The 25,532-nt window shown below is 35.3% G+C and overlaps 1 protein-coding gene and 1 long non-coding RNA gene across 2 annotated transcripts; one reads left to right on the top strand and one right to left on the bottom strand.

The window, feature by feature from the left end:
* Positions 1–8,225: 8,225 nt before the first annotated feature.
* On the bottom strand, positions 8,226–11,153 carry LOC125864627 (uncharacterized). Its single transcript, XR_007446250.1, has 3 exons — positions 11,025–11,153; positions 10,513–10,589; positions 8,226–8,469 (listed from the first exon to the last, which is right to left on the bottom strand). It is a non-coding gene; the product is annotated as an uncharacterized LOC125864627 (long non-coding RNA).
* Positions 11,154–21,742: 10,589 nt separating this feature from the next.
* Positions 21,743–23,956, top strand: LOC125858186 (uncharacterized). The gene is made up of 3 exons (XM_049537891.1): positions 21,743–21,851; positions 21,972–22,073; positions 23,691–23,956. The coding sequence occupies exons 1-3, from the start codon at positions 21,743–21,745 to the stop codon at positions 23,954–23,956; spliced, it is 477 nt and encodes a 158-aa protein (XP_049393848.1).
* The last annotated feature ends 1,576 nt before the right edge of the window (positions 23,957–25,532 follow it).

The following is a 25,532-nucleotide window of genomic DNA, read 5'->3' as shown; positions in this document are numbered from 1 at the left end:
TTCTTCATTGTTCATTTTGCATAATTTTGAGTTTACTGTTTATATTCTGGTATACGTTGATGATATAATTGTCATGGGTAATCAGATTTGTGGTGTTCACAACATGATTGATAATCTTGCAACCCGGTTCTCATTGAAGGATCTTGGTCCACTTCATTATTTTCTTTGTGTTGAAGTCTTACCTTAACCCGGTGGTCTTTTGTTGTGTCAACAAAGATACATTACAGATCTGTTGCAGGAAGTTAATATGTACCATTGCAAGGGTGTTCCAACACCAATGGCTTCTACTGTTGCTTTCCCGGAGTCTGCTGAAGATTCTCTAGTTGATGGCTCTCTTTATATGAGGATAATTGGTAAACTTCATTACCTATCGTTTACACGTCCAAGCATAGCATTTGCAGTTAGCAAACTCTCACAGTCCATGCACCAGCCCTTATTATCACATTGGACAGCCATGAAGCGTCTCCTTCGGTATCTTCACCAGACATCTTCGTTTGGCATTCAAATTGCCAAAGAACATGATCACCATCTTCTAGCCTACTCAGATTCTGATTGGGCTGGAGATCCTCTCGATCGAACCTCTACATCAGGTTATGTTGTTTACCTTGGCAGTTCTCCGGTATCCTAGTCCTCTAAAAAGTAACTATTTGTTTCCCGCTCCTCCACAGAGCCAGAATATCAGGTTGTTGCAGCTACTGTTTCTGAAATAAATTGGCTAACAAGTTTACTCCATGAACTTCGGTTTCATATTTCCACCACTCCTCAGATATTTTGTGATAATGTTAGCGCCACATACATTTGAGCCAACCCGGTGTTCCATAGTCGGATGAAGCATATTGCTATTGATTTACACTTTGTTCGTGAACAAGTTCAAAACAAGCATATCCCAGTTCAACATCTTCACTCGGCTAATCAACTGGAAGATATACTTACCAAACCACTTCCAAGAGGTTATTTTGTCAAGCATTCATCCAAGTTGGGTGTTATTGACACCACCAACTTGTGGGGGCATAATAACGGATGAGACTCCTTACTTTTGTAGAATTCTATTTTCGTACTTCCTAATCCTCAGGAATTTGTTTCATAGTCTTTATCTTTTCTAGGTCTTGTATAGATTCTTTATATAGCAGCCATATGGTCAATAATAAGATATAAATTTTTCCCATCTTTGCTCTCGTTTCTTTAATGAGATCACATACAAGATTGACAAAAATAAGGATTTCAAAAGGATTGTAAAAAGAACTCAATAATATTTCTAAAGGAATACATTCAAGTGATAATACGTCAATTCATACACTATTTAACAACACGTCATAAGTACTAAGTCTAATTCAATTAGAAGGGAAGGAACAATTATCGATAACTATTTTAATTACAATTATTTATATTTACTTGTGCAACATGTAATAATAGATAAATGTTTTATTGAATGAAGCTTCCATCATCATGATTGAATTAGGTAGAATATATTTCCTTAAATGATCCTTACAGATAGATTGGAAATTTATTATTTTCTCTTCTTTGTTTATGTAATAATTTTAAATTTGGAGTAAAGAATTTTATTCTTTCAAATTCTTTAAGGTTAGAATCTTCCCAAACATTTATAGTCATTTATTTTTTCACTCTATTACCTTGACATTAAGAATGATCTCATGTAATTGTGTAAGTACGTATTTATATTAATATATATTAAATATCAAAGACATGGACTTACACTTGGACTTGGGGCTTGGGCTTGGATTAGACCTTAAAATAAATATTCTTATTAAGCTTAAATATTTGCTCTATAAACAACAATGTTTTTATAGACAAGAATAGTATTTATATCTGTAGTTGGATACAAACTGTACAAAATAGGTCAAAATTTAAAGTGACAAAGAGACAAAATAAAACAAGATAGAGATAATGATAGTTATGTACACTCAATAATAATATTGTGATCATCATTTTTGAGAAATCTTTTCACAATATCTAGGAATGGATGCAAAACAGTATTCCTCCATGCTTCGTCAACAACTTCTTTTCTATCTTCTTTGAAAAGGTCAGTAGCAATAACATGATGCACCGACCACATTTTCTCATTTATTAATTGTTGAATCTTGTCAAGTTGGTTACAAATTATTATACGAGTATTACTCTTGAAACTTGAAATTGAAGCTTGAAGAATCATCTTCTTTGATTCATCATCTCCGTCTATATTTTTTTCTTCCCTTAAATTTCTGGCCATTTCAGGGACTTCAATTGACCGTCGGATTCCTTTGGTGTAATTTGCATCTGAAATGAAAATTTGTCGCACCTCATCCACCATCCCTGCATGCAACATAAATTTAAGAATAGTTTTATTTAGTGGAACATATATTTGAAAACCAAAAGTATTATTAACTATATAAGTAAATTTTTTGTTAGAGTCATTATTATATTTTGATTCATATATAAAATAACTACAAAAGCTACCTGTCTTGACCATTTCATCAACCCTCGTATCAACTCTACGGTTCAAGATTGATTGCCCTACATCAATCCAAATAAAGCAATTGTCATACTTATATTTGAACATGAACACAGGGTTGTCCACAGGTTTTTCAATATACGAATTTGACCTGCCAACATTAATTGGAACACATTGAGTCTTCAAACAAATTTCTATGTAGACAATGGACTTCAGACTGAAATCTTCGACCGTCAAGTTGGAATGCAACTCAATTTCACCTTAAAAAATTGTGAAACAAACTAATAGTCAATTAATATTCTCATTAAAATAAACTAATCACAAAAAATGTGTTTTTTGAATATGTATACCTAGCATATAGTGTCGTACACTTTGTTTCTCAGCGTGTGTAATCTTGTTGGTCACGACTCCAAATCCCTTATATACTTCCGTTTTGTCGGAGTTGATTATTTCACCCTAAAAACGGGTGGCAAGGTCAACAGAGAAACGACATTTTCCCGTTCCTGTCGATCCCATTATGAACACCACTTTCTTCTTGTTGAACTTGTTGTTGTTGTTGATGAAAGTATTCATTTTAAAATCATAATAATAATTAGTTTAAAATACTAAATAAACTCATGAAAACCACTCATGCATACACTTATATATTAATAGTTTTTATAAACATAAAGTTAATAAGTATAAACATTGCTTGAGATGTAATAAACTATGTAAAAGAATATATTTTTCTTGATGGTGGTTATGAAAGAGATTGCATTGACAATTTAAAGTAAAATGTATTTATGGACTAATTAATTGGCATACCATATTCGGAAATACTAATATCTTTTAGGATAAGATCAATCACTTTTGAAATAAGTATAGATATGTTAACTGGAATTTTGGTAATGACAAGTAAATAATTTTAGGATAAATTAACTTATCAAATGTACATTGTTTGTAGATCGCATATAACTGGGCATTTATAGTAAAAATGTAATTATGAACTTATGAATTGGTATATACCAAATTTTAAAAAAATTCATATCTTTTTGGATAAGAATAATTCTTGAAAAAAACCTACAGATACGTCAGCTTGAATTTGGGTTATTAGGCTTAAATAATTTTTGTATGAATTTTCTAGATGAACATTATTATAAGATCACATACAAGATAGACAAAAATATGGATTTCAAAAGGATTGTAAAAAGAACTCAATAGTATTTCTGAAGGAATACATTCAAGTGATAATGTGTCAATTCATACACTATTTAACAGTACGTCGTAAGTGGTAAGTCTAATTCAATTAGAAGGGAAGGAACAATTATCGATAACTGTTTCAAATACAATTATTTATACTTACTTGTGCAACATGTAATAATATATAAATGTTTTATTGAATGAAGCTTCCATCATTGTGAATGAATTAGGTAGAATATATTTCCTTAAATGATCCTTACCGATAGAATGCAAATTTTTTATTTTCTCTTCTTTGCCTATGTAACAATTTTAAATTTGGAGTTATGAATTTTATTCTTTCAAATTCTTTAAGGTTAGAATCTTCCCAAACATTTATAGTCATTTATTTTTTCACTCTATTACCTTGACATTAAGAATGATCTCATGTAATTGTGTAAGTACGTATTTATATTAATATATATTAAATATCAAAGACTTGGACTTGGATTTGGACTTGGCGCTTGGGCTTGGATCGGACCTTAAAATAAATATTTGTATAAAGCTTAAATATTTGCTTTATAAATAACAATGTTTTAAAAGACAAGAAATATATATATATATATATATATATATATATATATCTGTAGTTCGATACAAACTCTACAAAATAGGTCAAAAATTAAAGTGACCAAGAGACAAAATAACACAAGATAGAGATAATGATAGTTTATGTACACTCAATACTAATATTTTGATCATCATTTTTTGAGAAATATTTTCACAATATCTAGGCATGGTTGCAAAACAGTATTCCTCTATGCTTCGTCAACAACTTCTTTTCTATCTTCTAGAAAACGTCAGTAGCAATAATATGATGCACCGACCACAATTTCTCATTTATTAATCGTTGAATCTTGTCAAGTTGGTTACAAATTAATACACGAGTATTACGCTAGATACTTGAAATTGAATCTTGAAAAATCATCTCCTTTGATTCATCATCTCCGTCTATATTTTTTTCTTCCCTTAAATATTTGGCCATTTTAGGGACACCAATGGACCGTCGGATTCCTTTGTTGTATTCTACATTTGGAATGAAAATTTGCCGCACCTCATCCACCATCCCTGCATACAACATAAATTTAAGAATAGTTTTATTTAGGTGAACATATATTTTAAAACAAAAAGTATTACTAAGAAAATTATATAAGAAAAGTTTTAGTTAGATTCATTATTATATTTTGATTCATAAATAAAATAACTACAGAAATTACCTGCATTGACCATTTCATCAACACTCATGTAAACTCTACCGTTCAAGACTGATTGCTCTACTTCAATCCGAATAAAGCAATTGTCATACTTATATTTGAACTTGAACACATGGTCTTCCACATGTTTTTCAATATACGACTTTGACCCTCCAAAAATAATTGGAACACATTGAGTCTTCAAAAAAATTTCTATGTAGACAATGTACTAAAGACAGAAATCTTCGGCCATGAAGTTGGAATCTGGCTCAATTTCACCTAAAAAATTGTGAAACAAAATAACTGTCAATTAATATTCACATTAAAATAAAGGAATCACAAAAAAATGTTTGTTTCATATATGTATACCTATCAGATAGTGTCGTACACCTTGTTTCTCAGCGTGTGTGATCTTGTTGGTCACGATTTCAAGTCCCTTATATACTTGCAGTTTGTCCGAGTTGATTATATCTCCTTGAAAATGGGTGGCAATGTCAACAGAGACGAGATGTTCCCGTTCTTGTTGCTCCCATTATGAACACCACTTTCTTATTATTGTTGTTTTTTTATGAAAGTATTCATTTTAGCTACACATAAAATAAAATAAAAATAATAATTAGTTTAAAATAGTAAATAATCTCATGAAAACCATTCATACATTAAAAAATCTTATAAATATAAAGTTAATAAGTAGAAACCTTTCTTCAGATGTAATAAACTATGTAAACTAATATATTTTTCTTGATGGTTATTATGAAAGAGAATGTATTGTGCATTTATAGTAAAATGTATATATACCATATTCAGAAATACTGATATCTTTTAGGGTAAGATCAATGACTTTTGAAAAATGTATAGATATGTCAACTAGAATTTTGGTAATGATAAGTAAATAATTTTAGGATAAAGTTATCAAATGTACATTGTTTGGAGATCGCATATAACTGGGAATTTATAGTAAAAATGTGATTATGAACTTATGAATAGGTATATACCAAATTTTACAAATATTCATATCTTTTAGTATAAGAATAATTCTAGAAAAAAACCTACAAATACGTCAGCTAGAATTTGGGTAATTAGGCTTAAATAATTTCAGGATGAAGTTTCTAGATGCACATTGTTATGAGATCACATACAAGATAGGCGAAAATATTGATTTCAAAAGGATTGTAAAAAGAACTCATTAATATTTCTGAAGGAATACATTCAAGTGATAATGGGTCAATTCATACACTATTTAACAACACGTCATAAGTGCTAAGTCTAATTCAATTAAAAGGGAAAGAACACTTATCCATAACTATTTCAATTACAATTATTTATATTTACTTGTGCAGCTTGTTATAATAGATAAATGTTTTATTGAATGAAGCTTCCATCATCGTGATTGAATTAGGTAGAATACATTTCCTTAAATGATCTTTATCGATAGATTGCAATTTGTTTAGTTTCTCTTCTTTGTTTATGTAACAATTTTAAATTTGGAGTTAAGAATTTTATTCTTTAAAATTCTATAAGATTAGAATCTTCCCAAACATTGATAGTCATTTATTTTTTCACTCTATTATCGTGACATTAAGAATGATCTCATGTAATTGTGTAAGAACGCATTTACATTAATATATATTAAATATGAAAAACTTGGACTTGGCGCTTGGTCTTGGATCGGACCTTAAAATAAATATTTTTATAAAGCTTAAATATTTGATCTATAAATAACAATGTTTTTACAGACAAGAATAGTATACATATCTGTAGTTTAATACAAACTGTACAAAATTGGTCAAAAATTAAAGTGACCAAGAGAAAAAATAACACAAGATAGAGATAATGATAGTTTATATACACTCAATACTAATATTGTGATCATCATTTTTGAGAAATATTTTCATATATAGGCATGGTTGCAAAGCATTATACCTCCATGCTTCGTCAACAACTTCTTTTCTATCTTCTTTGAAAACGCCATTAGCAATAATATGATGCACCGACCACATTTTCTCATTTATTAATCGTTGAATCTTGTCAAGTTGGTTAAAAATTAATATACGAGTATTACCCTTGATACTTGAAATTGAAGCATGAAGAATCAACTTCTTCGATTCATCATCTCTGTCTATATGTTTTTCTTCCCTTAAATATTTGGTCATTTCATGGATACAAATGGACTGTCGGATTCCTTTGGTGTAATTTGCATCTGGAATGAAAATTTGCCACACCTCATTCACCAGCCGTGCATACAACAAAAATTTAAGAATAGTTTTATTTAGGTGAACATATATTTGGAAACCAAAAGTATTATTAAGAAAACTATATAAGAAAAGTTTTAGTTAGAGTCATTATTATATTTTGATTCATATATAAAATAACTACAAAAACTACCTGGATTTCAAAAGGATTTTAAAAAGAACTCAATTGAATGAAGCTTCTGTCATCGTGATTGAATTAGGTAGAATATATTTCCTTAAATGATCGTTACCGATAGATTGTAAATTTATTATTTTCTCTTCTTTGTCTTTGTAACAATTTTAAATTTGGAGTTAAGAATTTTATTCTTTAAAATCCTTTAAAGTTAGAATAATCCCAAACATTTATAGTTATATATATTTTTTCACTCTATTACCTTGACATTAAGAATGATCTCACGTAATTGTGTAAGTGTTTATTTATATTAATATATATTAAATATCAAAGACTTTGACTTGGGCTTGGACTTGGCGCTTGGGCTTGGATTGGACCTTAAAATAAATATTTTTATATATCTTAAATATTTGCTCTATAAATAACAATGTTTTTACTTACAAGAATAGTATATATATAACTGTAGTTCGTTACAAACTATCCAAAATAGGTCAAAAATTAAAGTGACCAAGAGACCATATAACAGAAGATTGAGATAATGATAGTTTATGTACACTCAAAACTAATATTGTGATCATTATTTTTGAGAAATATTTTCATATCTAGGCATGGTGGCAAAGCAGTATACCTCCATGCTTCGTCAACAACTTCTTTTCTATCTTCTTTGAAAACGTCATTAGCAATAATATGATGCACCGACCACATTTTCTCATTTATTAATCGTTGAATCTTGTCAAGTTGGTTAAAAATTAATATACGAGTATTACGCTTGATACTTCAAATTGAAGGTTGAAGAATCATCTTCTTTGATTCATCATCTCCGTCTATTTTTTTTTCTTCCCTTAAATATTTGTCACGACCCGATTTATCAAGTCATGATGGCACCTACTATAACCCACCAGCAGGTAAGCCAACCCGCAACCCGCAACCCGGAACAACAAGTAATGGATCTGAGGGTAGAAATTAAACAAGAGTAGGCAAATAACAATATAAACAAGCGGAAGCAAACCAAAAACATATATACAAATAAAGATCCCTCCCAGAACCTGGAAGTCACTAGTACAGAGCTACTACAAAATGAGTACAAGTCCCAAAACTGGACAACAGAGACTGGACTGTCTCGAAAGGAAAAAGACAAGTCTATATATACAGATGGAGACTGAAATAGTACAAAACGCCGTGTGCTCACCCCCGTCTCCGGATAAGTCTACTCCAAGCTCGATCAACGCTGGCTACTAGTGCTCGGACCTGCATCACAAAATAGATGCAGAGCGTAGCATGAGTACCAAAACAACAGGTACCCAGTAGGCATCATCGGCCGACTGAGCAAGATAAGCAAAAGTAAACTGAAATGCGAATAAAGGGTCACATCAAGTGCAAAGAGTAGTAAATGGGGGGTATGTACACGAGCGTACAGGCAACAAAGACAAGCAATCTAACTAACTCCGCCGGGCTCCCATAAACCCGACGGGTACGCTCGTGCACAATAAAAGAAACCACCTGCACGGACCCCCATAAGCCCGGCAGATGGACCGACAGTTGAAGTAAAATAATGGAGCTAGAAGGTCTATCACAATATTACCAATTTCCGGACTTGTAACTGAACCATTCCCAATCATATTCCAAGATCTCATTACGTCCCGGACTTTAACCGGAATCTCTCCAACCTCCAAAACCTCAACCTGCAGATGAGAGTAATCAAGACTAAACTGAAGCTTTAGTGAGGAATTGGGAATACACCACGTGCAAGCTGGACCACGGACTCGAACCGGGTACTATAGCTAATGAGTCAACCTATATGGGCTGGACCACGGACTCGAACCGGGTGCTGTAGCCAAAGGTCGGGCACGGGTGGGCTGGACCACGGACTCGAACCGGGTGCTGTAGCCAAAATCAGATCACAGGTAAGCTGGACCACGGACTCGAACCGGGTACTGTAGCTAAGCCTGGACATAAATGAGCTGGACCACGGACTCTAACCGGGTACTGTAGCTGAAACCAGATCACAGGTAAGCTGGACCACGGACTCGAACCGGGTACTGTAGCTAAGCCTGGACATAAATGAGCTGGACCACGGACTCTAACCGGGTACTGTAGCTGAAACCAGATCACAGGTAAGCTGGACCACGGACTCGAACCGGGTACTGTAGCTAAGCCTGGACATAAATGAGCTGGACCACGGACTCTAACCGGGTACTGTAGCTGAAACCAGATCACAGGTAAGCTGGACCACGGACTCGAACCGGGTACTGTAGCTAAGCCTGGACATAAATGAGCTGGACCACGGACTCTAACCGGGTACTGTAGCTGAAACCAGATCACAGGTAAGCTGGACCACGGACTCGAACCGGGTACTGTAGCTAAGCCTGGACATAAATGAGCTGGACCACGGACTCTAACCGGGTACTGTAGCTGAAACCAGATCACAGGTAAGCTGGACCACGGACTCGAACCGGGTACTGTAGCTAAGCCTGGACATAAATGAGCTGGACCACGGACTCTAACCGGGTACTGTAGCTGAAACCAGATCACAGGTAAGCTGGACCACGGACTCGAACCGGGTACTGTAGCTAAACCTGGACATAAATGAGCTGGACCACGGACTCTAACCGGGTACTGTAGCTGAAACCAGATCACAGGTAAGCTGGACCACGGACTCGAACCGGGTACTGTAGCTAAGCCTGGAAAAAGTAAGCTGGACCACGGACTCTAACCGGGTACTGTAGCTAAGAATCAATATCCAACCATCCGTCGCGGGAAATATCACCAAACCGATTACCATAAATAATCCTTTTAGTCCGACCCTCATATACCCCAAATCGCCGAGGAAGTATCCAATAATGAGTAAGCTAGACCACGGACTTTAACCGGGTATTTGTAGCCGATATAAAAGCAGGGCATTATGGATACAAGGTCATAAGCTGAGTTACCGACTATCAGACTCAAGTCTGCTATATCAGTCTACAAGGAGCTAACCGTCCGAAACGACGTCGGAAAAAGTTCTACTGCCCAACGACATCCGAAATCTCGCAAGTCTATGGCAACACTAGTCTAAGCCTAGACTAAGGCCAAACATACTTCAAATCAATATTATCATATACACCACCAGATATGGCTATTCAATAATATCAAGAGACATGCTGTCATAATCCAACACTTTCCCGAAATAAGGTCTAAGGCAGGAATTATAGAAATTTAGCATGCTCGACACCCGAACCCCTCCATACTCAAGCAAATCAATAAACAATTGCCTAAACATGCTCAATCTCACGAGAGAAAACCATAGCCTACCTGAAAGCCGATCACGCGTGCTCCAACTCACGGTACCGGATCTTTTCCTCTCCGAACGGTCTCCAAATGCTTCCCCACTAACAAAAGGTTAATCACCTCGTCATTACGAATATATTGACACTAAAATTATATTTTTCGGAGACGGACCCAAAATCGGGTCTAAAACGGGATTGTGGGGCCCACACTTAGAATCTCAAAATCGAATCCGTGGAAACGTCCCAACTACCTTACTAAACTAATATCCCAAAATTTTAGCACAAACAGATGCCCACAACACCGCAAATCAGCCACAATAATTAAAAAGGACAGCCCTTTCATCATCAATTTCCGGAAAAACGAGACCCTTTCAACCCAAACAGATTATACCACGACGATCCTTGCGAAAAACTCTACAAGTTAGCCACAAGAATGACTCAAAACGGACTTACGATGATCAAGATCTCACATTTCAAAAATTCAACAACAAAACATCCGAAAATCACACTGGCAGTGGCTAAAAATTGATTTCTTACCTCAACGAAGCCTCCCCTCGCGTTTTCGAGATCACCGCTAGATTCCCCTCGAAATTCTCTTGAAGTTTGCCTTTTGAATCACTTAATTTGGATTAAAAATGAAGGAGCAATCTCAATTTGAAGTTGAACAAAAATTTGGACGAAATTCGTTCTTAAAAATCTGGAAATTTCCACCTCTGCCACGTGTCGTCACGTGGCTCTGCCACGTCACCGCCGCGTCAAAATTTTACAACCCTCCAAACTTAAATTTCGATGTTTCGGACTCGTTCGGAGTCGGAAAAATACAAACCTTATATGGAATCTGATTGGAAATGATATTTCGGACTCAATGGTGAAGGCGGAATTTCCATTTGGAGCTCGCTTCGACGAAAAGTGGGTCCCACACCCAGTATCATTTGAGCCAGATTCCACAATTGCTATCTAAAGTCTCGGGAAGTGAACAAAGGGTCGTTCTAGACCAAAATCGATCTTCCGAAGCTAACCTAGCTGTCAGAATTTTCATCTGAGCACGTCTTCCAAGAAGGTTGACCAAAGTCAACTTTTCAAGTTATAAAAATCTCCAAAACAGGGAAACGGGCCTAAAACCCAAACGAACGACCAGGCGACCGAACAGTCAGTGCCAGCAAGTCATAAATGACTTGGGGTCGCTACAGGAATGCTCTATACGAGGGAAATAATTCTTTAATTTAAAAATGACCTGGAGGGTCATTACAATATTTGACCATTTCTGGTACACCAATGGATAGTCGGATTCCTTTGTGGTAATCTGCATCTGGAATGAAAATTTGCCGCACCTTATCCACCATCCCTGCATGCAACATAAATTTAAGAATACCTTTATTTAGGTGAACATATATTTGAAAACCAAAAGTAATATTAAGAAAACTATATAAGAAAAGTTTTAGCTAGAGTCATTATATTTTGATTCATATATAAAATAACTACAAAAACTACCTGCATTGACCATTTCATCAACCCTCATGTCAACTCTATCGTTCAAGACTGATTGCTCAACATCAATCCAAATAAAGCAACTGTCATACTTATATTTGAACATGAACACAGGGTCTTCCACAATTTTCAATATACGAATTTGACCCTCCAACAATAATTGGAACAAATTGAGTCTTCAAAAAAATTTCTATGTAGACAATGGACTTCAAATAGAAATATTCGACCGTGAAGTTGAAATCTGGCTCAATTTCACCTAAAAAATTGTGAAACAAAATAACTGTCAATTAATATTCACATTAAAATAATGGAATCACAAACAAATTGTCTTTTTAAAATATGTATACCTATCAAATAGTGTCGTACACCTTGTTTCTCAGCGTGTGTGATCATGTTGGTCACGATTTCAAGTCCCTTATATACTTGCATTTTGTCCGAGTTGATTATTTCTCCTCGAAAATGGGTGGCAAGGACAACAAAGAGACGAGATTTTCCCGTTCCTGTTGCTCCCATTATGAACACCACTTTGTTGTTGTTGTTGTTGCGATGAAAGTATTCATTTTAGCTACACATAAAATAAAATTATAATAATAATTAGTTTAAAATAGTAAATAATCTCATGAAAATCACTTATACATACACTCATATATTAAAATATCTTATATATATAAAGTTAATAAGTAGAAACATTTCTTGAGATGTAATAAACTTTGTAAAATAATATATTTTTCTTGATGGTGGTTATGAAAGAGATTTCATTGATCATTTATAGTAAAATGTATTTGTGGACTTATTAATTATAATACCATATTTAGAAATACTGATATCTTTTAGGATAAGATCAATGACTTTTGAAAAATGTATAGATATGTCAACTGGAATTTGGTAATGACAAGTAAATAATTTTAGGATAAAGTTATCAAATGTACATTGTTAGGAGATCGCATATAACTGGGCATTTATAGTAAAAATGTGATTATGAACTTATGAATTGTTATATACCCAAAAATGGACATGATGACAGTCGTCTTAACCCACCAAGACAAGTCAGCCTAAAACTCAACCATTACAATAAAATGCGGAAAATTTTTATAATAAACTCAAAAATTCCCCCAAAATCTGGTTGTCACCTGTACAAGCCTCTAAAGTATTACAACATATTCAAAAGAAAAACACAAGTCTCAAATGACATTGTTTCTAGAATAGAAGAAGATCCTGATTAAGAAGAAAGAAGGTCCGCTGAAATGACAAGCAGCTACCTCACAAACCTCCACAAGAAGCCTCAGACAAGGAGGAGAGAAAATATCACAAAGGTCCGGGCTAGTAACCTACAAAAAAAATGTAGTAGCAAAGGGTGAGTACCAAACCACGCGGTACTCCGCAAGTAAACCTCTGAACACAAGCTAAGGGGATAGAATACGGGTACTCCTTACACCCCAACCGAACCTCTACAACTACAACATGCATAAAATCATCACAACCTAATAGTTCACAATTCACATAGCAGATATCTCAACAACAACACTCTAACAATTACATATCCTCAACAACAAGCTCAATATTCATCAATTACAATCTCCACGACTACAACCTGCTTGAAATCAGCCCAACCTAACAGTTCACAATTCACATAGCACATATCTCAACAACAACACTCTAACAATTACATATTCTCAACAACAGGCTCAATATTCACCAATCAAAGTTCCACAGAAAGGCACTCACAAGATCAGCAAAACAAAATATCAAGTTCAATAATGATAAATATGTGCAATGCAATGGAATGCAATGTCAAGTATAGTGATGCATGCCTGACCTAGTGATACACACCCGTTGTCTCTTAGTCCGGGACCCATGGGGGACATATCTGTTCATGCATCCATCGCAGCGTGCGATACGACCCTCGATAATAGTAACCATCACGGCGCGCGATACGTCCCTCGAAATATAGTATTTGTCGCGGTGTGCGACACGTCCCTAGAAATATAGTATCCATCGCGGCACGCGATACGTCCCTCGAAATGGTACATCCTCTTTAATTACTTATTCTTTCTCAATTCACATAACACTTGTCACAACCATGTCTCAGAACAATGCAGATGACATGTTCACACAAATAATGAGGAGATGACCATTTTCATAACATTGCACAATTCACAACAATACAACCGTGATACAACAAGCCTTTCAACCCAGTCTCAAACATCACACATCAACAATTAAACAAATTGCCTTTTATTACCCTTTTTTCACCATTAGAAAATAATCAATATGTGCAAGTCAACCATCACCAAGTCTTACCCCCAAACACATATCACAAGGAAATACACGAATTCCATACACTTAACAAGGGTTTAGAAATCTACTTGCCTCAAATAGTCAGACAATCACTCCGAGAATTGAGTCTTCCCTTTCGTTNTCACAAGGAAATACACGAATTCCATACACTTAACAAGGGTTTAGAAATCTACTTGCCTCAAATAGTCAGACAATCACTCCGAGAATTGAGTCGTCCCTTTCGTTGAACTTCCAACTCAAAGCAATCTATTCACATTAATAATCACAATAAGATTTCGAAACTAACCACACTCAAATTACTATAGGTCTGGCCTAGACCCAAAAACTCGTACCCAATCTATAAATCTAAACCCATAAAGGCAAACCTGGGATTTTATTAAAATCAGTTGACCCATATATACGTAGAGTCTAAATAAGTTTTAAGTTTTTGCTACACACTAATTAACCAAGCCTTTAATGAACTGACATTGTAACTTAAAATTTATAAAAATCTCTTTCTATGAATTTGCGTATTATACTTTAAGAGTAATAACATATAACTCAGCTACTCCATATTCACCTAGATCAAGTAGAATCAGACACTAAATACTCTTTATTTTAGAGGTTAAGCCATCCTTAAGGAAACAACAATGAAGCATAAAAGAAATGGGTGTAAAAATATATCAACAGAGAAGAGAATTTCCCTAAAGTCTTGATAATATTTTGTTTCCTCAAACTTTTTCCCCTTAACTTTAATTCATAGCTGCTATATTATATCACTAAACCCCTAATCATATGCTCATAATTACACCGTCATTATGCCCATTATTGTCCAATAACACTAGTCCTCAACAAATTGATTTTTTCTTCCTTCATCCATTTAGTATATACGACAACAATTATTGAAAGTATAGGTATAATACATATTAAAGGTTGAAGCTTAAAGGGGCTATATTACCTGATGGTAGATCTCGTGCCAATGGCGCAACAGGTAAAGCATCTCGACCTAGTTTTTCTTTTCTTTTAAAAAATAATTATGTATTAAAACTGATAAACCCTACTAACTTATTTCTAATACGTGGGGCTAATGGCATAGGGTTTTAAATTAATGGTCACTTTAGCCCATTAACTGTCAATTATCTAAAATTACCCATCAATTAATTAACTCAAGTTAAATGAATAATCCAAATTTCTAAAAATGACCTTTCGAGTCATAATAAAAACCACTCATGCATACACTCATACATTATAAAATCTTATAATATAAAGTTAATAAGTAGAAACCTTGCTTGAGATGTAGTAAACTATGTACAATAATATATTTTTCTTGATGGTGGTTATGAAAGAGATTGCATTGGGTATTTATAGTAATATGTATTTGTGGACTTATTAATTATCATACCATATTCAGAAATACTGATATCTTTTAGGACAAGATCAATGACTTTTGAAAAATGTATAGATATGTCAACTGGAATTTTGGTAATTACAAGTAAATAATTTTAGGATAAAGTTATCAAATATACATTATTTGGAGATCGCATATAACAAGGCATTTATAGTAAAAATGTGATTATGAACTTATGAAATGGTATATACTAAAATTTTTTTAAAAAATATCTTTTAGGATAAGAATAATTGTTGAAAAAAAACCTATAGATACGTCAAAATGAATTTGGGTGATTAGGCTTAAATAATTTTAGGATGAAGTTTCTAGATGCACATTGTTATGAGATCACATACAAGATTGGCGAAAATATGGATTTCAAAAGGATTGTAAAAAGAACTCAATAATATTTCTGAAGAAATACATTCAAGTGATAATGCGTCAATTCATACACTATTTAACAACACGTCATAAGTGTTAAGTGTAATTCAATTAGAACGGAAGGAACAATTATCGATAAATATTTCAATTACAATTATTTATATTTACTTGTGCATCATGTAATAATAGTTAAATATTTTATTGAATGAAGCTTCCATCATCGTGATTGAAATAGGTAGAATATATTTTGTTAAATGATCGTTACCGATAGATTGCAAATTTATTATTTGCTCTTCTTTGTTTATGTAACAATGTTATATATGGAGTTAAGAATTTTATTCTTTAAAATTTTTTAAGGTTAGAATCTTCCCACACTTTTGTAGTATTTTATTTTTTCACTCTATTACCTTGACATTAAGAATGATCCCATGTAATTGTGTAAGTACGTATTTATATTAGTATATAGACTTGGACTTGGATTTGGACTTGGCGCCTGGGGTTGGATTGGATCTTAAAATAATTTTAGGATAACTATTTCAATTACAATTATTTATATTTTCTTGTGTAGCATGTAATAATAGATAAATGTTTTATTGAATGAAGCTTCCATCATCGTGATTGAATTAGGTAGAATATATTTCCTTAAATGATCCTTACCGATAGATTGCAAATTTATTATTTTCTCTTCTTTGTCTATGTAACAATTTTAAAATTTGGAGCTAAGAATTTTATTCTTTAAAGTTCTTTAAGGTTAGAATCTTCCCAAACATTTATGTCGTTTATTTTTCGACTCTATTACCTTGACATTAAGAATAATCTCATGTAATTGTGTAAGTAAGTATTTTTATTGAAATATATTAAGTATCAAAGGCTTGGATATGGATTTGGACTTGGCGCTTGGGCTTGGATCGGACTTGAAAATAAATATTTTTATAAAGCTTAAATATTTCCTGTATTGATAACAATATTTTTACAGACAAGAATAGTATATATATCTGCAGTTCGATACAAACTGTACAAAATAAGTCAAAAATTAAAGTGACCAAGAGACAAAATAACAAAAGATAGAGATAATGATTGTTTATGTACACTCAATACTAATATTGTGATCATCATTTTTGAGAAATCTTTTCACAGTATCTAGGCATGGTTGCAAAACAGTATTCCTCCATGCTTCGTCAACAACATCTTTTCTATCTTCGTTGAAAATGTCAGTAGCAATAATATGATGCACCGGCCACATTTTCTCATTTATTAATAGTTGAATCCTGTCAAGTTGGTTACAAATTAATAAACGAGTATTACGCTTGATACTTGAAATTGAAGCTTGAAGAATCATCTTATTTGATTCGTCATCTCCGTCAATATTTTTTTATTCCCTTAAATATTTGGCCATTTCAGGGGCACCAACGGACCGTCGAATTTCGTTGGTGTAATCTGCTTCTGGAAAGAAAATTTTTTGCACCTTATCCACCAGCCCTGCATGTAACATACATTTAAGAATCGTTTTATTTAGGTGAACATATATTTGGAAACCAAAAGTATTATTAAAAAAACTATATAAGAAAAGTTTTAGTTATAGTCATTATTATATTTTGATTCATATATAAAATAACAACAAAAACTACCCGCATTGATAATTTCATCAACCCTCGTGAGAAATCTACGGTTCAAGACTGATTGTTCTACATCAATCTCAATAAAGCAACTGTCATACTTATATTTGAACATGAACACAGGGTCTTCCACAAGTTTTTCAATATACAAATTTGACCCTCCAACAATAATTGGAATACATTGAGTCTTCAAAAAAATTTCTATGTAGACAATGGACTTCAGACAGAAATCTTCGGCTGTGAATTTGGAATCTGGCTCAATTTCACCTAAAAAATTGTGAAACAAAATAACTGTCAATTAATATTCACATTAAAATAAAGGAATCACAAAAAAATGTCTTTTACAAATACGTATACCTAGAAAATAGTGTCGTACACCTTGTTTCTTAGCATGTGTGGTCTTGTTGGTCACAATTTCAAGTCCCTTAAGTACTTGCATTTTGTCCGAGTTGATTATTTCTTCTTGAAAATGGATGGCAAGGTGTAACATTTCACACCTAGAAACGACTATAAAGAGTTTAAAATATGAAAATATTGATTTTTTTGAAAGAATAAGGAAATTTGGAAATTTTGTCTAGGTTAAGAAAGTGAGTTTTGGACATTTCCAAATGGCCATAACTCCTAGCTCAGGATGAGTTAGGAGCAGTTCTGGATATGGTTGGAAAGACATTGGAGAAATGTTTCCTACGCCGCTGATATTGCATGATTTCGGCATCATATGAGTGAGATATGCCTTTCGGAAGTTGGGCTGTTGGATTGAGGAAAGTCCCAATCCGGATTTAGGGAAGGGCAAAGTAGTCTTTTCTCTAATTAATTTCCTAATTTGATTTTAGGAGTTTGTTAGGGTAAAAACATAACCTAAATCAGTTTTGGAAAATAAAAGAATGCTTAGGGCTTGGAGAAGAGAGAAAGGAAGAAAGAATGGGAGAAAAAGGCAAGAATTCGTCAAGATCATCCAAGCTTGCGAGTGGATTTCATCGGGGTTGATCCCTATTAAGGTATGTGAGATATTTTCGTGTTTGGTTAGTTTGCCCACACACCAACTTGTTTCAATCCAATTGTTTTGAGTTGTTTACATGTTGAAGAAGTAAGGTTCTTGAAGAACAAATTGTAGAATTCTTGTTGGTTGAGTTGTTGATGCTTGGGGGTGAGTTGATTCACGTTTCTGAGTTGTTTTTCGAGTTAGATTGGTTGTATATTGAGGGTACAATTTATCCTAAGTGTTTGGGGAAGGAACTATGAAATTTACGGAGGTTTAGAGAGGAAGAACGGAAGAGAAAAGTCGAAAGTAGCTGGGCAAAAGGGTTGGGGCGCCGTGCCTGCCAGAGCGCCACAAAAACTTCTCTGAAGTTTGGGCTCTGGCGTGTCACGCCAGCCAGAGCGCCAGCCAGACTTCTCTGAAGTTTGAGGGCTAGCGCCTCGCGGCTCTCAGAGTGCCAGGGACGCCCAGTTCTCCCCATTTGTTCCCCACCTTTTCGTACTTCTTCCAACAATCTAAGGTACATATAAACATCATGAATTCATCCATAAACATGAGATCATAAACCTTGAATCCATAATCCAATTCAAGGAAAGTTAAGATCAAAGTCAATGAAGTTAAGAGTCAAGTCCAGAAGTTAAGAAGCAAGTCAAAGCAAAGTTTCTTAAATTTTTAGGAGTCTTTATTAAATGTTTATACTTTGTTTTAAGGCTCAAGTTCCAAGTAAAGTAAAGAGTAAAGAGTTAAGTTCATTTCACAAAATTTATTGGGGAACTAAGTATTCCCAATGAAGTTTATAAATGTTTTCACATTTGAGCAAGAAAGGAACTATGATTTCCAAAAGAGCCGTTGGGCTAGTTTTCAGTAAAGGGAACATCGATTTCAAAAGAGCCCTTGTGCTAACTTTGAGCAATTATCTCAAACTAAAGAAAAAGGTGTTTAAAACACGTATGAGCTAAAGTTTATTTTGGGAGTAGTATTGAGCACCGAATTGGAGACGCGAGTTCATATTAACTCAACTCTCCATAAGAACCACGTAGCCAACATGTGATTTAACGGGTCATACTGTTTAGATGATCACATAAGTTAAGCTAGTGGATCCACTAAGTTAAGTAAGGTCCTATATCACGGCGAGGTATAGGGTGGTCCTTGGGCAACGTGAGGTAAAATGTTGTTTCATCACTAGGGCTCATAGTGGTGGTTGTCGGTTAGATAATCTCCCGCAAAAGTTGTAGTACTTTTATATTTAAGTGAAGTTGAATTTGTTATTGCCTTATCTTTAACGAACTAAGTCGTTTACACTGGTTTACAAGCTCTATATGTATTGCATGTTTCTTATTGCCTTATATTGAGTTCAGTTATTCATGAGTTATACAGAGCCAAGGTAAGTGTTCCTACTTACTCCTTTCAAGCTTAAGTTGCTGTTTAGCATTTCAACTCGCATACTCGTACATTCAATGTACTGATGCCAGGTGGCCTGCATCTTATTATGATGCAGACGCAGGTAACCAGGATCAGCATCCAGCGCGCCGTTGATCTATTCGAGCACTCCAGAGTCAGTAGTGAGGCTCCTTGCATTTTGGAGGACTCTTTTATTTGCTTTCCTAGGTTTTCTTATTAGGATGTTATGGGGACTGTCCTAACATCCATCTCAGTATTATAGAGGCTTCATAGACAGTCAGACAGTTAGTTATGAGTCTCTCATCTTTGTGTTAAATATGTTTTGCTATGAGTCTTAAGTTGCCAATTTGGCTAAGATGTTATTTCTTTAAGTTACTACTTAAACTTATTTTATTGAGTAAGTCTTCCACTGAGTTCAGAAAGCCAGGCCAAGGGTTCACTTGGGGCCAACAATGTTCTTCAAGTGCCAGTCTCGCTCTGGGTGTAGGCTCGGGGCGTGAGAAACTTGATATCAGAGCACAGGGTTCAAGATTCCTAGGGAGTCTATGAAGCCATGTTTGTAGATTCCTAGTTATCAGTGTGAAGCGTGCCACATCTATAAGTAGGAGGCTGTAACATTTAGGAATTCCTTCGCTTCATTCATACTCATTTCGTGCGTTAGAGTTTATTTCTAAAAGTGTCCTTCTAATTTGTGCTTGTGCATGTTTTAAGAGGATCATGCCTCCACGAAGAGCAGTCAGAGGTCGTCCAGCTATGAGGAGTGTTAGGAACAAGAGTTACCAAATTCCCTAGAAGTGCAAACCCAAGAAGAGATCAACCATGTTGATTTTGGTGATGCTATCTGGATGTTAAGTCCAGTTGCGACCTATCATGTTTGGCAGAGAGATAATCGACATGAAGTGGTTGATACTTCAAGGATCCGTGAGCTCTTAAGGATGAACCCACTAAGCTTCATGGGATCAAGTGTCACTGAGTATCTGAAAAACTTCATTGAGGAGCTTAAAAGGGTTTTTGATGTCATGCATGTTTCTCATGGGGCATTTCTTTCCTTGTGAATTGCGAGAGGCAAAGATAAAAGAGTTTCTCACTCTTAATCCGGAGTCTATGAGTCTTCATCAGTACAGTCTGAAGTTCACACAACTTTCCCGCTATGCTCCGGAGATGGTTGCTGACATGAAGAGCAGGATGAGTTTATATGTTGCTGAGTTGTCTCGTCAGTTAAGAAAGGAAGGCAAGGCAGCTATGCTGATAGGGGATATTGACCTAGCAAGATTTATGATCCATGTACAACAGGTTAAGGAGGATTCTCTCTCCATATAGATAGGTATCTCCGTGGATAGAGATAAAGATAGGGATCCATCTAGATCTTGATTCACTATTTCCATCTTTTTTCTTTTTTCTGATTGATTGCCTTTTTGAATGATAGAGAAGAGTTTAAGAATAAGAGGGCTAAGACATCAGGGGACGAGTTCAAGCAGCAAAAAAGTGAGGCCAACCGGTCATCCCTCCTACAGAAATAGAAGGGACCTGCTCCACCATCTGCTAGTGCACCTGCGCCTAAGAACAAAGGTGAGTACAATAGTAATTCCTATAGTTTAAGAGCTAAACCTGCCTATCCTCAAGGTGTAGTAAGGCTCCTGCATGTGCTAGGTGTGGTAGGAAAAACCAAAGTAAGTGTCGTTATGGGCAGACAGGTTGCTTCAAGTGCGGCTAAGAGGGTCAGTTTATGAGGGAGTGTCCTGAGATCGTGCAAGGTAATGGTAATAGGGGCAATAAGGCCCAACATTCTTCAGTTGCTCCAGTAGACAGAGCTGCACCTCAAGGAGCTACTTCAAGTACTAGCGGGGAAACAAACCGCTTTTATGCTATCAACAGTCACCAAGAGCAAGAGGATTCACCAGATGTTGTCACTAGTATGATCGAAGTCTTTGACTTTACTATTTATGCTTTGCTAGAACCGGAAGCGAGTTCATCCTTTGTAACTCCTTATATTGCTATGAATTTTTATGTTATTCCTAAGCGACTTAGTGAACTGTTCAGTGTTTCTACACCTGCTGGTGAGTCTATTCTAGCATAGAGAGAGTCTATTGTGATTGTCCCATTTTCGTCACTCACAAGAGTACCATGGCTGATTTAATTGAGATTGACATGGTAGAATTTGATGTCATTCTTGGTATGGACTGGCTTCATGCCTGTTATGCATCAGTTGATTGTAGAACTCGAGTAGTCAAGTTTCAGTTTCCAAATGAGCCAGTCTTAGAGTGGAAAAGTAGTTCAGTTGTGCCTAAGGGTCGTTTCATTTCGTACCTTCAAGCGAGAAAGTTAGTATCGAAGGGTTGTGTCTATCATTTAGTTCGAGTTAATGACTCAAGTGTTGAAGTACCTCACATTTAGTTAGTTCCAATAGTAAGAGAGTTTCCAGAAGTATTTCCTGACGACCTACCCGAAGTCCCTCCTGAGAGAGAAATAGACTTTGGTAAGACATCATTCCAGATACTCGTCCTATCTCTATTCCACCATATTGAATGGCACCAGCAGAATTGAAAGAGTTGGAAGAGCAGTTAAAGGATCTATTAGATAAGGGTTTTATTTGACCAGGTTGACTCAGAAAACAACGAAGTTTCAACGGTCTGAAGTTTTTGAGGAAAGCTTTCAGGAATGGAAAGAGAAGTTGACTACTGCCCCAGTTTTGACATTACTAGAAGGCTCTCAAGGCTTTGAGGTGTAATGTGATGATCTAGAGTTGGCTTCTGTAGTTTTCACTGTGAAGATATGACATCATTATTTGTATTGTGTTCATGTTGATATATTCTCGGATCATTAGAGCCTTCAATATGTGTTCATGCAGAGAGAGCTTAATCTCAGACAAATGAGGTGGTTAGAATTACTCAAGGATTATGGCATGAAGATTCTCTACCACTCAGGTAAGGTTAATGTGGTTGTTGATGCTTTAAGCAGGTTATCTATGGGTAGTACCACCCATATTAAGAAATAAAAGATAGATTTAGCTAAGGATGTGCATATACTTGCACTCTTAGGAGTCCGACTTATGGATTCCACAGAAGGGGGAATAATGGTGACGAATGCGGTTGAATCATCACTAGTGTCAGAAGTAAAAGAAACGCAAGACCAACATCCCATTTTTCTAGACTTAAAGGAAAATGTTCATAAGCAAATAGTATTAGCTTTTGAACAAGGGGGAGATGGTGTATTGAGATATCAAGATAGATTGTGCGTACCTATGGTGGATGGACTCCAAGAGAGGATCATGGAGGAGGCTCATAGCCCTAGATATTCCATTCATCTGGGTTCCACAAAGATGTATCGTGATTTGAGAAAAGTGTATTGGTAGAATGGCATGAAGAAAAGCATTACTGAGTTTGTTGCTAAGTGTCCAAATTGCTAACAATTGAAAGTTGAGCAACAAAGGCCCGGTGGTTTGGCTAAGAATATAGAGCTTCTAGAATGGAAGTGGGATATGATTAATATGGACTTCATCATAGGTTTACCAAGGTCTCGCAGACAACATGATTCTATTTGGGTGATTGTCGATAGAATGACAAAATCAACCCATTTTTTGTTGGTAAAGACTACCCACTCAGCAGAAAATTATGCTAAGCGTTATATTCAAGAGGTGGTAAGACTTCATGGGGTTCTGGTCTCCATCATTTCAGATAGGGGTGCACAATTTATTGCACTGTTCTGGAAATCTTGTAAGAAAGGTTTGGGTTCAAAGGTGAACTTGAGTATTGTTTTTCATTCTCAGACCGATGGGCAAGCAGAGCGCACTATTCAGAACTTGAGTATTGTTTTTCGTTCTCAGACCGATGGGCAAGCAGCTTGCGTGATTTATTTCAAGGGTAATTGGGATGATAACCTACCTCGTATTGAGTTTGCTAATAATAATAGTTACCACTCTAGCATCCAAATGGCTCCTTAGGAAACTCTTTACGGGAGAAGATGCAGATCTCCTATTAGATGGTTTGAAGTTGGTGAGGTAGGATTGATAGGACCAAATTTAGTGCATCAAGTGATAGAGAAGGTGAAAGTGATTCAAGAGAGATTGAAAACAGCATAGAGTCGTCAGAAATCCTACACTGATGTTAGAAGAAGAGAATTGGATTTTGAAGTAGATAATTCGGTGTATCTAAACGTTTCACCCATGAAGGGTCTTATGAGGTTTGGTAATAAGGGGAAGCTTAGTCCCCGGTATATCGGACCTTATCGAATATCCAAAAGGATGGGCAATATAGCTTATGAGTTGGAGCTACCACAAGAGTTAGTTGCGGTTCATCCGGTGTTTCACATTTCTATGTTGAAGAAGTGCATGGGTGATCCTTCCTTGATCATACCAACTGAAAGTATTGTGATCAAGGATAGCTTATTTTATGAGGAGATTCCGGTCCATATTTTACATCGCCAAGTTCGCAAGTTGAGAACAAAGGAGGTCACATCAGTGAAAGTCCTTTGGAGGAACCAATTTGTTGAAAAAGCTACTTGGGAAGTTGAAGAGGATATGAAAAAGAGATATCCACATCTCTTTGAATCCGGAAAAAATTTAGATCAAGGTACTTATCCTCTTCTTAGTACTAGCTAAATTATGGGTATGCATGTTGTTACTTGCTTTTGCTTGTTGAGTGTTGAACTTCATGTTGCTACCCTTAGCTTAGTGAAATAAAGCTCATTCGAGGACGAATGATCCCAAGGGGGAGATACTGTAACATCTCGCACCTAGAAACAACTATAAAGTGTTTAAAATCTGAAAATATTGATTTTTTGGAAAGAATAAGGAAATCTAGAAATTTTGTCCAAGTTAAGAAAGTGAGTTTTGGCCATTTTCAAACGGCCATAACTCCTAGCTCAGAATGATTTAGGAGAAGTTCTTGATATGGTTGGAAATCCCTTGGAGATATCTTTCCAACGCCGCTGAGATTGCAGGATTTTGACATCGTATGAGTGAGATATACCTTTCGGAAGTTGGGCTGTTCGATTGAGGAAAGTCCCAATCCGGATTTAGGGAAGGGCAAAGTAGTCTTTTTTTTAATTAATTTCATAATTTGATTTTAGGAGTTTATTAGGGTAAAAACATAACCTAAATCAGTTTTGGAAAATTAAAGAACGCTTAGGGCTTGGAGAAGAGAGAAAGGAAGAAAGAACGGGAGAAAAAGGCAAGAATTCGTCAAGACCATCCAAGCTTGCGAGTGGATTTCATCGGGGGTGATCCCTGTTAAGGTATGTGAGATCTTTTCATGTTTTTTTATTTCACCCACACACCAACTTGTTTCAATTCAATTGTTTTGAAATGCTTACATGTTGAAGAAGTAAGGTTCTTGAAGAACAAATTGTAGAATTCTTGTTGGTTGAGTTGTTGATGCTTGGGGGTAAGTTGATTCATGTTTATGAGTTGTTTTCCGAGTTAGATTGGTTTTATATTGAGGGTACAATTTATCTGAAGTGTTTGGGGAAAGAACTACGGAAGTTAGAGAGGTTTAGAGAGGAAGAACGACAGAAAAAAG

Source organism: Solanum stenotomum, chromosome 1, assembly GCF_019186545.1.
Source record: "Solanum stenotomum isolate F172 chromosome 1, ASM1918654v1, whole genome shotgun sequence".
NCBI classification, from domain to species: Eukaryota; Viridiplantae; Streptophyta; class Magnoliopsida; order Solanales; family Solanaceae; genus Solanum; species Solanum stenotomum.
Note: the sequence above shows the minus strand (reverse complement) of the source record. Positions and strands in the feature narration are given on the sequence as shown.

Excerpts from the sequence above, each read along its gene's own strand:
- LOC125858186 (XM_049537891.1), top strand. The coding sequence starts at position 21,743 with ATGAGGGAGTGTCCTGAGATCGTGCAAGGTAATGGTAATAGGGGCAAT. Across the intron at positions 21,852-21,971 it reads ACCTCAAGGAGCTACTTCAA|AACCGGAAGCGAGTTCATCC; the intron begins GTACTAGCGGGG and ends ATGCTTTGCTAG. Across the intron at positions 22,074-23,690 it reads CAGTGTTTCTACACCTGCTG|ATAGGGGTGCACAATTTATT; the intron begins GTGAGTCTATTC and ends CCATCATTTCAG.